The sequence below is a fragment of the Arthrobotrys flagrans genome, assembly GCF_004000055.1.
Source record: "Arthrobotrys flagrans strain CBS H-5679 chromosome Unknown unitig_3, whole genome shotgun sequence".
Classification (NCBI taxonomy): domain Eukaryota; kingdom Fungi; phylum Ascomycota; class Orbiliomycetes; order Orbiliales; family Orbiliaceae; genus Arthrobotrys; species Arthrobotrys flagrans.
Genome location: NW_027137547.1, coordinates 1,204,557 through 1,217,778, shown reverse-complemented (window position 1 = coordinate 1,217,778; position 13,222 = coordinate 1,204,557). Strand labels below are relative to the sequence as shown.

The 13,222-nt window shown below is 47.3% G+C and overlaps 6 protein-coding genes across 7 annotated transcripts; 4 read left to right on the top strand and 2 right to left on the bottom strand.

The window, feature by feature from the left end:
* Nucleotides 1–932: 932 nt before the first annotated feature.
* Nucleotides 933–2,270, top strand: DFL_001735 (uncharacterized protein; the record flags this gene model as incomplete). The annotated part of the gene is made up of 3 exons (XM_067630399.1): nt 933–981; nt 1,119–1,174; nt 1,251–2,270. The coding sequence occupies 3 exons, from the start codon at nt 933–935 to the stop codon at nt 2,268–2,270; spliced, it is 1,125 nt and encodes a 374-aa protein (XP_067493046.1).
* Nucleotides 2,271–2,645: 375 nt separating this feature from the next.
* Nucleotides 2,646–3,976, bottom strand: DFL_001734 (uncharacterized protein; the record flags this gene model as incomplete). Its single annotated transcript, XM_067630398.1, has 3 exons — nt 2,646–3,092; nt 3,149–3,497; nt 3,555–3,976. 3 exons carry the CDS (start codon nt 3,974–3,976, stop codon nt 2,646–2,648), a joined length of 1,218 nt encoding a protein of 405 aa, XP_067493045.1.
* A 249-nt stretch (nt 3,977–4,225) lies between these two features.
* On the top strand, nt 4,226–5,856 carry DFL_001733 (uncharacterized protein; the record flags this gene model as incomplete). Its single annotated transcript, XM_067630397.1, has 3 exons — nt 4,226–4,827; nt 4,923–5,435; nt 5,511–5,856. The coding sequence occupies 3 exons, from the start codon at nt 4,226–4,228 to the stop codon at nt 5,854–5,856; spliced, it is 1,461 nt and encodes a 486-aa protein (XP_067493044.1).
* Nucleotides 5,857–6,483: 627 nt separating this feature from the next.
* Nucleotides 6,484–7,139, bottom strand: DFL_001732 (uncharacterized protein; the record flags this gene model as incomplete). The annotated part of the gene is made up of 3 exons (XM_067630396.1): nt 6,484–6,522; nt 6,596–6,699; nt 6,890–7,139. 3 exons carry the CDS (start codon nt 7,137–7,139, stop codon nt 6,484–6,486), a joined length of 393 nt encoding a protein of 130 aa, XP_067493043.1.
* A 1,815-nt stretch (nt 7,140–8,954) lies between these two features.
* Nucleotides 8,955–9,962, top strand: DFL_001731 (uncharacterized protein; the record flags this gene model as incomplete). Its single annotated transcript, XM_067630395.1, has 6 exons — nt 8,955–9,008; nt 9,081–9,086; nt 9,157–9,543; nt 9,630–9,680; nt 9,769–9,811; nt 9,895–9,962. 6 exons carry the CDS (start codon nt 8,955–8,957, stop codon nt 9,960–9,962), a joined length of 609 nt encoding a protein of 202 aa, XP_067493042.1.
* A 1,655-nt stretch (nt 9,963–11,617) lies between these two features.
* DFL_001730 (uncharacterized protein) lies at nt 11,618–12,769 on the top strand (the record flags this gene model as incomplete). 2 transcript variants are annotated; one of them, XM_067630393.1, is made up of 3 exons in its annotated part: nt 11,618–11,807; nt 11,990–12,497; nt 12,559–12,769. In XM_067630393.1, 3 exons carry the CDS (start codon nt 11,618–11,620, stop codon nt 12,767–12,769), a joined length of 909 nt encoding a protein of 302 aa, XP_067493040.1. The 2 variants fall into 2 exon arrangements, with proteins under 2 accessions (XP_067493040.1, XP_067493041.1); XM_067630394.1 differs by having other exon boundaries at nt 11,618–11,870.
* Between the last annotated feature and the right edge of the window lie 453 nt (nt 12,770–13,222).

The following is a 13,222-nucleotide window of genomic DNA, read 5'->3' as shown; positions in this document are numbered from 1 at the left end:
ATATTCCATCATATAAGTCTTGGCAAAATTAAGCTTTTGTAGCAATTGCTACTTCCATAACTATTCGATAGTAGTCTTGGGGTATCCAATAGCTCTCTTATTCGTTGCATTCAATGGATGTGAATTTTATATTGAAATCAACACATTTCAATATCAAAATACAACAGATGCCCCAATCGCGTTAGGACGGTCAGAATTGCCTAAAAGAGAACCCTGCTTAGGCCTAAAAAGGGCTTCGGAGACGGCTCAATGGCTCCGACAGCGAACTGAATTTCGAAACGCCTACATCGGACGTACACAAGACAAAACTACTCGAGTCCTCACCATGACCGGGGCTTTTGTAACAGAAAACAGACAAGACGGGTACTTTGCTGTGTATAGTCCATATAAATTGGTTGGGGCCCATCCCCACGTGGGAAGGAGTCATCACCTACTGGCCTAATTCCAATCCTTCACCGTCTCCAAATACCTAGGTCCGGTACGCCCTCTTGAATATTTTGTGTACAGGCACAGTGTTACCTAGCCACCTTAGTAAGGAAACACTGTGCGAGTCGTGTATAATTATGAGCGTAGGGTACTGATTTAGAAGCGGTGTAATTGGCCAATTGGTTTAAAACTCTGCAGTGCGGCGCAAATTAAGATAAAACTTGTCGTCGACGAACACATATTTGGACAGACCAAACACAACCGCCAACCTCTTCCCATCTCCACTCCACTTCACCACTACTGTTACCACCCACTCCACCTGACCGTCTGTCCATCCGGGTATATAACCATTGCCGATTCCCACTACCTCCCTTTCCCTCTCTTTCAATCGGTCATTCTTATTCTTCTGTCGTTCTCGTAAGGTTCTACATCACAAAAACCTGCTTCTTGTCAATCCCCAACTGTCGGCCCCGTTAAATTTCGAAACACCAACAACATCAACCGAGATGCCTTCTTTGTGGAACTCAGGACTCGAGGAGTCTGAAGATGTCAGAGGTATGGTTCCGATTCTCTCTTCCCTACCCCCTGTATTCTTGTCTATGTCTCTGTCTATGGATCATGACCATCATCATCAATTACTACTACTACCATCATTATTGTCATGACTTTTGCTGACGGTTTCGAGTTTGCAGTTGTTGGTTATGACCCTCTCATCCCGCCGCAACTTCTCCAACATGAAGTCCCCGCTGTAAGGCCTCCACTTGCCCCTCCATCCCACAACCCCTGCAACACATGACTGACACGATTCTTCCTTTGGGAAACAGCCTGCAGAAAGCAAAAAGACCGTTATCCAAGGCCGTAGAGATGCTATCAACGCCCTCAATGGCACCGCCGATAAGCTACTAGTCATCGTAGGACCCTGCTCCATCCACGACCCCGAGACTGCCCTAGAGTATGCCGGCCGTCTCAAGGCTCTCGCCGAAAAGCTCTCCGATGATCTCGCTATCGTCATGCGAGCTTACCTCGAGAAACCCCGTACCACCGTCGGATGGAAGGGTCTGATTAACGACCCCGATATCGATGAGACCTTCCAGATCAACAAGGGTCTCAGAGTCAGCCGTAAACTCTTCTGCGATCTGACTGCCATGGGCGTCCCGATTGCCAGCGAAATGTTGGATACCGTCTCCCCGCAATATTTGGCAGATTTACTATCCGTCGCGGCCATCGGTGCCAGAACCACCGAGTCGCAGCTCCATCGTGAGCTCGCTTCCGGTGTTTCTTTCCCCGTAGGGTTCAAGAACGGAACGGACGGTGGTTTGTCGGTGGCAATTGATGCCATTGGCGCTGCCGCCCATCCTCACCACTTCATGGGTGTCACGAAGCAGGGCTTGGCGGCTATTACCAGGACCACTGGTAACCCAGATTGCTTCGTTATCCTCCGTGGAGGTAGGGATGGACCAAACTACTCCGCTGAGCATGTCGCAAAGGTCAAGGCCGCCTTGAAGAAGGCAGGTCTGAAGGAAATCATGATGATCGACTGCTCGCATGGAAACTCGTTGAAGAACCACAAGAACCAGCGCCCCGTATCTGAGGATATTGCAAACCAGATCAGAGGAGGCGAGGAGGGTATTGTTGGTGTTATGATCGAGTCGAATATCAATGAAGGAAAGCAGTCCGTTCCAGCCGAGGGACCAAGCGCTCTCAAGAAGGGTGTCAGCATTACTGACGCCTGTGTTGGATGGGAAGAAACTGTTGAGATCCTTGAGAACCTGGCCGCTGCGATCAGGGAGAGGAGAGAAAAGCGTCCTCCAAGGGAGAACAAGGACGTCGATAGCGATGAATAAAAGCATCATCAGGTTTTGATAATTTTGATTTGTAGCCGAAGGGTGTCGGCTAGTAGATTTCTTTTTTTTTATCATTTTTTTAATACCTACTTCAAAAATATCCTCTCTAATAGCTTTAAACTATTTGATCGGATTTGCGATCCCGAGAGGAGGCCATCTATCACCATCACCATCATCTTGGGAGATGTTCTAAGATCGATAGCAAAGAATAGAATTCTAGCCTCACAGGCTTGAGAAAATGACCGTCGGCCTTTTCATATAACCTTCCGAGATCAAAGATGTGCAGGTTGATATTATACACAAAATGCTCTATAATATCTACAAGAATATATATATGTACACGTACAGAGCTGCTCAGCTCTCGTAAGACGCCGTCTACTGGAGCTCAGTTACGGCGGGTGTCGTCTCAGCCTCACGTATCCTCGACGACTTATCGATACCGTTAACACCCCATCCCTTAATCTTCCTTACTCTCAACTTGAGCATGCTCTTCGACACCAACCTCCTACCCGTCTTTGTCGTCTTGCCTCTTCCTACGATTTCACCCTCCTTCTTAGCTCTACCTGCCATCATGATGGGAATAGTCTCCATTCGACCGATGGCCCGTTCCTTATCTGTGAACTTGATCTGGTGTTGATGGATTGAGACGTTGGGAGTTTCCGAGATGGCCTCGTTCTCCGCGAGGGCTGGTGCGAGCCTTGTGGAGGTTCCTTGGGCGAGGATGCGGTGGAATTGTTTTACTAGCTGGCCTGGTGTGGAAATAGCGTGCATGACGGGATCGGTGAGTGGGATGCCGGTTAGTTGCATACTTCGTTTCAAGACCTAAATTCCATCAGTTCACCATTGACTCCATGATAAGAGCTGTATATAAAACTTACTGCAAACTTCAAACTCGCCCCTCCCAGCGTCATGCTCTTCCAATCGTCCCCTTCCGCCTTCTCAACCCCCTCCATGAGTTCCAAATCCGACTTCAACGGCTGTTTGTGCAATACCCCATATTCCTGGATACGTCTCGCTATATCCGGAGATCTAAAGTCGAACTTGTAGTCCTTCCCATCCTCTGTTTTTGTGATTTTTACTTTCTCGGTGAGGTATTCTGGACCCTTATAGGTCACGCATGCCTGTGTAGGTTTCGATTTCGCAATGGCGAGAGAGTATGTTTCTACGACGGCGCGCCGGACGGCAGCGGTGACCTCTTCTGGTGATTCGAGTCGTGTGAGAAGGAATCTATATATCAATACCATTAGCCACCCACGATGAACCGAAAGGTAGGTCTATAGATACCTCCAAATCCTATTCTTCGGATCCCATTTTTTCTTCATAAACGCCCCCCGTGTTCCAACGATAATCATATCCCTAGCATCCACATCCGGCGCATACGTCGCCTCCTTCTCAGCTCTCAACTTCTCCTTCTCAGCCTCGGTCTTTGCTTCCTGTTTCTGTATCCGATCGTATTCCTGTGCTTCGAGACGTTCTATTTCCTTCCTTTCACGTTCTTCCGGTGTGAGTTCCTTATAAGGGTCAGCGGGACCTGCTTCACCCCAGATCGCTTTACGCCATTGCTGAGGGTTTGTGAGTTTATTGTCGTCCTTGTAAGCAGCGTTGGTGGTGTGTATAGTACGGCGGGCGAGGGCTAGATGGTGGGGTTTTGTGACATGGGGGAGGTCGGTGAGGAGGACGCGGGAGAGGCGGGTCATTGGCTTCATCGTGATAGTTTAGTTAAGGAGTATGTCGGAGAGAGATTCAAAAAGGTCATTGGTTCCTTCCTTGCGATTGGTTCGAATCCTCAAACAGGTCGATATCGAAGTTTAGACATCGAAGGTTTTCGTTCGAATGGTTGTAATTTTTTCCGTGTTGTTCGGGCCTGTTTCGCTTAGGTCGGCCAGCCCGGCACAGGCCAGCTACATACAGGCCAGCAGGAGCCCTTAAACCACCACATTACACGAATCTCAACCATGTCATCGAAGCCCAAATCCCGCTGGGACACCGAAACCGCCGAAGATGCCGCCGAAGCTGCCCGCCGGAAAGCAGAGAAGGAAGCAAAGAAGGCGTTAAAACTCGAGAAGGCGAAGAAGGCCGAAGAAGAAGCTGCGGCTGCGGCTGCACGTAGGCGACACGAGGACGAGGAACGGCACGCGCAACAGTCGCTGGCGGTATCGGACGAACCACCTTCAAAAAGACGGAAGGTCTCCGCAGAACCCGACGAAGATGCAGCCGCCTCGCCGAGGCGGAAGAAACGTGCTCCGAGTACCGCGAACGGAGAAAGGGATACGAGTGAAGCGCGGTTATTACGATTTCCTGCGCCGGAGATCAAGCCGTGTAATTCAGTCGACGATTACGAGCCATTGAACCGTATCGAAGAAGGATCATATGGCATAGTATCCCGGGCACGGCATATTGCCACGGGAGAGGTGGTGGCGTTGAAGAAGTTAAAGTTGGAAGGGGAGACGGATGGGTTCCCCATCACCAGTTTACGAGAGATTCAGACATTGATGGCAGCACGGCATGCCAATGTTGTGAATTTACGAGAGGTCGTCGTCGGTGAACGGTTGAACCAGTGCGTGTCCTCGTATTGTTTCCTACGGTCCTTTTCTGTCCTTTTCTTTGTCACGGTGGGACATATGCACGAGAGTGGTCACTAATACTAGCCAGAGTATACATAGTCATGGACTTCATCGAACACGACCTCAAGACCCTCCTCGACGATATGCCCGAGCCGTTCTTGCAGTCTGAAGTAAAAACGCTCATGATACAGCTGCTTTCCGCCACCGCTACCATGCACACGAATTGGATCATGCACCGCGATCTCAAAACCTCGAATTTGCTAATGAACAATCGAGGACAAATTAAAGTTGCAGACTTCGGACTAGCACGGTACTTTGGTGATCCGTGTTTGCCATTGACACAGCTAGTTGTTACGCTGTGGTATCGAAGCCCTGAGTTATTATTGGGGGCGCAGAAATATGGAACTGCGATCGATATCTGGAGTATCGGGTGTATCTTTGCAGAATTGATCCTTAAGGAGCCGCTGTTCCAGGGGAAAAGCGAAATTGATCAATTGTCCAAGATATTCGAGTTGATGGGCGTGCCCACAGATGAAGAGTGGCCTGGGTGGAGACGGCTACCGAATTCAAAGAGCTTGAGATTTCCAAGGACGAAACAAACGTATGTCGCCCTCCTCCTTAACACTACAGTCTACATAATATATTCCAAGGGTACATACTAACGATGATGCGATAGAACCGGGCACCTACTCCGTTCTAAATTCCCACTGTTAACCACCAACGGTGTCTCCCTACTATCATCCCTCTTATCACTCGACCCTTCAAAGCGAATCACGGCCGAAGAAGCCCTCAAACATCCCTACTTCCGAGATGACCCCAAACCGAAATCCGAAGCCATGTTCCCCACTTTCCCCTCCAAGGCCGGGCAAGAGAAACGGAGACGGCTGAACAGCCCTTCGGCGCCCATGAGAGGTGATGCGCCGCAATTATTCGGAGAGGTCGGCCTGACAGGTCGAAGTGGGTTATTTGCCGGGCTAGACGAAGAAGAGGTCGGCGGTGGTTTTTCGTTGAAGGTGCATTAGGAAAGCTTTTTTTTCTTGCTTACCTACTAGGCAAGTTAGTATGTACTTGGGCAGCTATGCATTTTTGCATTGTGCAGGATTCATTTCCCTTTTTTTTTTTAGACCAGGGATTTATATCGGTGGAGAAGAGCTTAAGTGGGGAGGTTTTCAAACTTATATGCAGGGCCAAATAGCCAAGACCCCGGATGTAATCGATACGAGACAGTGATAAGTTTAAAAAGCATGGGCCAGAACGGATGAATCTCACGATCTGGTTTTTTAGATCTATCTAAGGCCATAACACCATAGTTATAGCTAATGTTTCGTTAACCAATACCTTCTCTCCAAGAGAGGTATAACGCCCATGTTGTATGCAAGATTGATCCAAAGCAATGCTCCTTCCTGGCTATTAGTTCCTCATCTTCCTGCCTCTACCGGCAGCTGCAGAGCTTTCAGATCCACCTGGGCACTTTTTGAGAAATACAGTACATATACGCCAAGATACTAGATAAAAAAAAGATAGACCCACAAAGATTTCCGGTAAACCCTTCCTCGGCTTACAATGGGGAAGGGAGAGAAAACGGTACATGTATAAAAAGTACTTGTGTTACGAAATAAAAAAGGGAGTCTCTACTATACTCACCCCTTTCATCGACCTGGTAGTTGCTCGTACCGAGCTTGAGGGTTCTGTATGCCTCGAAATTAGCGGGTCATCGCCGACAAAAAAAAAAAAAATCGTAATGGATGTGATATCACATACAAACCACTTTGATATCCACGGCCTGACGGCTGCGTACAGGAGTAACATTCCGGTAGCCGTAATAAAGATCAATACGACGGCCTGATCTTTGACGGAATCACGCTCTGTTTCCAACAAATTCCAAAGCGTCAGCCTCTTCTGTCTCATTTACTCGTATCAAAAATAGTTTTGGCAGCCGTTTTCCCACAAGTGGATGGTTATATGTCTACTTGCGGCACCATAATATCCAAATGTTGTAATAACGGAATACCTAGCGTGGAAAATTTTTATGTGGGAAGGGAGATAACGGCTTACGGAAACAGCTGGTGGAGATTTCATCCTCCTTTTTGCCATCACAGATGTTAATGTTGGAACTTCGGCAAAAGCTCCTGTTGCAGTCGAGGCAGGTTAGGGCTTTCGGGTCATCATGGTCCAGCGGGATGATTATGGAGGAGGAGCCACAGGTGCATTTGCAATAAGAGAGGGGGTCGGCAGCGGCGGAGAGGATGAGAAAGAAACCGAAGCCCAGGAAGAGGTGGAGGAGGTGGGTGGGTATTCGTGGCATATTGCTTTTTTATTTAGAAATATATGTGTAATACAATATGAAGTAAGGGTGGATTGAGTGTGCGTATGTGCGTGTGGGGTCTAGATCTTTAGAATATCTCGGTACGAGCTATATATGTGTACTGGGGTGGTGGTGGTGGTGGTTGTGGTGGGAAAGCTATAGCTAGGAAGCTGTTGATGGAGGAGAGCAATGTAATGGCGATGATGAAATAGGCGACAGACAGAGGACGCGAAAGCTTAAGTTAAGTGGTGGTGACTGGGGATGCCTGTTTTGGGCGGGCCTTTTCCTGTCATGGAAATCGGGTCTAGATTGACAACGACACACAACACCTTGTGTCCAGCGCCATGCATCTTCTTGATCTCTCAACGGCGCTGCTAACGTCGTCTGTTCCTTCTCTTCTGCTTCATAGCCTTTAGCTGGTATGGTGTATGCACTTAGCTTAGTTTATGTACACGAGCTACGCACATGTATGTACATTACATACTCGCCAACCTAGCTTCTCTGTCGGCTATCTTTCTCCATGTACTCTGTACCAATCCCATATATTGGAATCGAATGGACTAAACTGAGTCTGCCTGATCCCTCGATAACCGTTCTTTGTGGCCCGTTTCTTAATTTTCGATCGTTTCCCCTCCCTCCCGCGTTCAAAAATCCTGGGCATGCATGACCTCCCCTAACTTTGACGCGAAGAGCTAAACCTCTCCCCAGTTACGAAAATTCGTGATTCGGTCGATCTATTGGACATATGTGAGATCTAGTGCGGGCAAAGGAGGTGGTACTTACCTCCTCCTTTCCCCTTTTTGAGTAATTCCTTACTTCATAAGTTCGCTCTTTTCAAATTGTCAAAGCCTCTTTGCCATCTTTGTATGCAAAAAGACTTACCTGATTCAGTGACTTTTTTTTTTGATATCCTCGCCGTGGCGCACTAGCTGCTCGGTATACAACGGCTTGCTTCACTATGGCGGATTCAAATGTACCCATAGCATATGCCCGTCCTCGTGCACCCCGGTACCACTCACACCTCCAAACGCAGGGTCATTGTTTTCTGCTCGCCCCTCCTTGATATCTAGAACACTCTTCTGTGAGCATATAATCCAGGTAAGATCCTCACTTTCGATCATGCCTTCTCTCATCATTCTAGCAAGAGATCATCTCTCCCCCTTCGGATTTCCTTGTTATCCAACCCTATATCAAGATCTTTTTACAATATCGTTAGCTTCTTTCTTACGATTAAAAAGGTCTTTAATCGGTTTAGCAGGCGCAGAGATCTATTTTCCATATACATACCTACATACCATCTTGCCATCGATATCTATCTTTCTTATCTTTGCCCCTGAGTACAAAATATTTATATTTGGGGGTCTTCCCAGTTATTATTTGGGCATATCTTTCTTTGTATTCCAAGGACTTTATTCTGCAGTTGGCTAAGTCCTTCGGAGCTGAGCTCCATTCCCCGTCCTTTTTACATTTATATTCCTCGTTTTAATCAAGCCACGATGCAGCCATTCGGTGATGCGTGGAGCCAGCGCCACTTAGCGGGCGTTGTGCTTGCGGGATCGGTGTTATCCATCGTGGGGTCTCTTTATATGATTCTAGGAATCGTTGTACGTATTTTTTCCCTATATATACTCGAGTGATCTTAAATGATAAATGACTTGCTAAGATATATCGCAATTGCATAATTCCTAAGGGGATGTCGCTCTCTCAGACATAAATTGATTCTTGGTCTGGCGCTCAGCGACCTTCTACTTGACCTCAACTTCTTCATCCCTAGCTTGTCGATGATGACAGGGCAGGATGTCTCATCGCCGTCGAATGGAAGATTTTGCTCCGCCAATGGGTTTCTTATGCAGCTTTTCTTCGCCCAGAGTATGTTATTTCCATCCCCGTATATATTACTTTGAGAACCGCAGCTGACTGATCATGAATAATGGATAGTAGATGTATGTAAGTATTCATATATTCACATGTACCCTCTATTGGTATCAAATGAGAATGGTACGAACGGGTTTTGTAGTCTGCTGGCTGGGATCTCGTAACATCCGCCTGTACTTCAATTACATTCCTCGCCGGATCGTTATATTCGCCTGTTTGGTCATCTACATCGCCGTCCACCGTCTATTCCTCCACGCCCGCCGTCGCGCAAACATCCAAAAGACTTATCGCGGACGTGCATCCGACAGAGCCCCACTCCGACCCGCCGTTACCACTCCAACTGCAAACCCCAAATCTGAAAAGATTAACCCCTGACGAAATCTCCAGTGGGAACAGTTCTTCAAGCCTCGATAGTTCCCGGGCCGGATCTTCCACCGGATTTCCACCAACGGTTCATGGCCCGGCTGTTTCAGGACAGATACAAACAGCAGCCGAAAAGGCACAGGAGGAAGCCGGGCATCAAAAGCAAGTGAGAAAGATTGCTATTCAGATGATTTCTTATCCGTTGCTTATGCCGTGCTTTGGGCTATTCCTACGATTGTTATCATTATTCAGGTTGCGAGGGGTGGTGAGGGGGTTAGTATTCATGTGGAGGAACTAGCTAAGGCATGTTTTGTTTTGTTTCCCTTGCGTATTCGGTACGGTTGGCTCCGAGAATATATTGTGGCTAATGTGGTTCCCTGGTCTTTTCTAGATGCTTTTGGTGTTTAATGGCTTCGTTGATGCACATGTCTACGGTAAGTTTTTTCTCTCGGAAAGCAAATTCATCCCATCTCTTGGGAATAACTAGCAGGGATGCTAACGTGCTTTTTTGTTCCAGGTATTAACGAACGCACGGCCATGGGTTTGGGGGCAGAGAATCTGACCGGCTGCTCGGGAGGACGATGAGGAGGCGGCAAGTGCGGTTGTGCATGAGGTTGTTTCAAGACCGGAGCCGACGCTGAAGAATCCGAATGTTTGGCAGCAGGAGCAGAATATAGTTTAGATACCCTTTTCCTCTTTCTTTAATCCGGATCTAACCTCGCGCTTTGAGGGACGAGTTCACTTCCATTGTATATTATATATGATAACGCCTTTATGACAGGTTGGGTTTTCTGAATTTTTTTCTTCTTTTTTTGTTACCTATTTACACGCCTAATTCCTGTTATGAGATATGAATATCGGTTTATGGAATGCATGGATTATTCAATGATACCCCTACCTTCAAGATGATGTTATCGTGTTATTTTCTGCGTGGTGTGGCTGAAAGCTTCGCGCACGACCAGCATCAAAGGTTATGATCATGACGGAGTATAAGATCTGCAGTCCAACAAAGGGATAAGTAAAAAACATTCCATACGATAGACCCAAAAGACGGGATTGAGTCGAATTTATCCAGAAAAAAGAAGAAAAGGGTAAGGGAATAGATATCGGTAGAATATGCCTGCTCGTTAGCGTGATCTTGTCGACGACGATCATTGGGACCAGGCAATGCCATGCGCCGTAATATATACACTATCAGGAACCGGGTTTAAATTTTGAGGTTTGTACAACGTCTTCCAACGGCCAAACAGCGTTATTAACGGGATCGGGATAATGGAACGAAGCCTTCGAACCTCGGATGCTCATCTTATTGCGATTTCGCGATCTCATCCCTTCAATTGGCTGAGAATTAAAAAAAAAAACAATCGGGTGTCGAGTGTGCCTTATGTCGAAGCCAAGTTGGACGTTGGATAAGTCTATCGGATTAATTCCTCCCGCCCAGCTGCATGATACACCAGAATCCTTGTCCCAGTGCCCTACCACAACCGGTTTAGTTCCCAAAACGGGTGCTATCCCACACTCGAACATCCAGCTACAAGGGTCATTACACTGTGCATTGTTCTCGGTTCCTGAACAGGACTTGTTCGAGATCGGTGGTTGTTTCAGATCGAACCGGGTCTACGTATGCCCCGTTTCGATAACGCCAGAAGCAGGAACTTGGATGTTCTCGTGATAGTCGATTCGGACATACAGACAGGAACACTTTTAATTCTGGTCTCGGCTGTTTCGAATTTCGAAGGTGTGCAGATAATATCAATAGCTACATGAAATAGAGCTCAATCCCAGCCGTTGTCGCCGCTGGTGAACGGACGGGCTCCATCCCCTGCATGCGCTGTCCTGCAGTAACTATCGCCTCGACTCGCACAATACAAGTCATGGTAATTAATAAGTTAAATTGCATGTATAGATATCCACTTCTTCACTTTATTTCCTTTACTTCGCTTCATTCTCCTGCCCCTTCAACTAGATCTTCAAATATTGCGCTCTGTGGTGGTATAATGGATGCAACCAATTAATTAGGGACAGATAGTCTGCGTCCTTCGCATAAACGCCTCCAACAGACCTTCTCTTAATATACTCCCTCTTACTACCGAAGAACCGTAATCATCGTCCATATTACTCTTCCGGGAATCAAGATAATACTCCGGACCATCCACCGATTCTCCCAGCTGGCCAGTAGATCCTGGGATTCCTTACCGAGAATAGTTTTTTCCACGCCGTATTCACGTTAGCTACGAGAGATGGAACTATCGGCGAAATTCACAAAGAGGGCGCTGCTCCCGATAGGCCTGCTTCTCTTCGCCTGGAGCTTCGTCCTCTTTCCCAACGCCTCCAAAAAAGTGATCTCCCGAGTACCTCGCGTCGAATTCGAGTTTCCTCACAAGCCGCGGTCGCCCTTCAACGAAACCAAAGTTGCGTTGTTGATTGAAGGTAGAGCTTTACCGCATCTCACTCCCCTGCTATTACATTACATGAGTGTCGTGCCACCGGACTGTAGGCTTCTCCCTCTCCTCTGTTCGAATTTTGTTTTTGTCACGAGTACGACCTTTTCGGGATCTTTATATCGATAATAAAGGGGACTGATTTTAAAAAATTTATAATCTTACCTATAGGGAGATTTAAATTCTTCGGTACGGAGGAAGCTGTCCAACGGCTCAACCGTTCTCATGTCGTCCGTGCCCATATCAACGATGGAAAACTCGACATCGCCGAACTCCCCGATGGCATGTCGATGAATGGCCAGGAAGCAACCTCCCAAACATTCACAAACCTCACATTCTATCGAGATGTCCTCTACCCTGCTGAACACCTACTGGTCTTCCAAACCGATGCTATGATTTGTGCCAATTCGAAACAGAATCTAAATGATTGGTTAGAATTCGATTGGGTCGGTGCTAGTTGGAATACCGGCGACAGATTTGGAGGAAACGGAGGTCTGAGCGTTCGACGGGTATCTAAAATTATTAAGATTTTGGAGAATCAGATTAGAATTCCGCATACCGAGCCGGAGGATGTGTGGTTGACGTCGCGGTTGGGATTGCTACCTGGTGCGCATTTGGCGAATGGGACTGAGCAACAGAAGTTTTCAGCTGAGATGCTGTTCAGTGAGAGGCCGATGGGGTGAGTACTTGTATCTATGACCATCGACGACGTAATAATGGTGGCTAATGCGATAATATAGCTTCCACACGGGTAATGGAGGAGAATGGCTCCACGGCGGCGTCTGGGGTACGCCTGAACTCCGACAGAAAATGTGGGAGTACTGTCCCGAAGTCAAGATGATGTTACCCATGGATGCGGAACGTTTCATCGACACGAAGAGGTGCCCGTCCAAGCAGAATTGGAAGAGAAATACCGATACTAGCGATAATCTGCCTGGGGTTTTCCTATAATATGGCAGCAGGTTTACGAAACTCGGGTAATGATGGTTATGAAGGGTCGTTTTTATTTTTCATTTTTTATTTTTTCATTTCATCCTTTTTCTTTCTTCGAGGCCTATTGTTTTGGGGATTTTGGGGAATGCAGGGCGGCCTGCATATTTTGTTCGTGACATTGGGTTTGATATACTATTACCTAGTATGCATTGGCGTTATCTAGGGGTGGGCATACATTTGCATGATAGTGTATCTGTCTGTCTGTACATACATACATACATACATGGAACGAACCATAGGTTTCGCATTTTGTCTGATATAATCGAGACAGCTACATAATTCGGGCAGGATTTGGAACCCACGGCCATGGGTAGCTGAACCCCTGCGCGACAGCTTGAGCTCATCGCGCGGCTACCCTCGGCATGCATCCATTGTGCTACGATCAATTCCAACACTCTTAAAAGGCTGCCT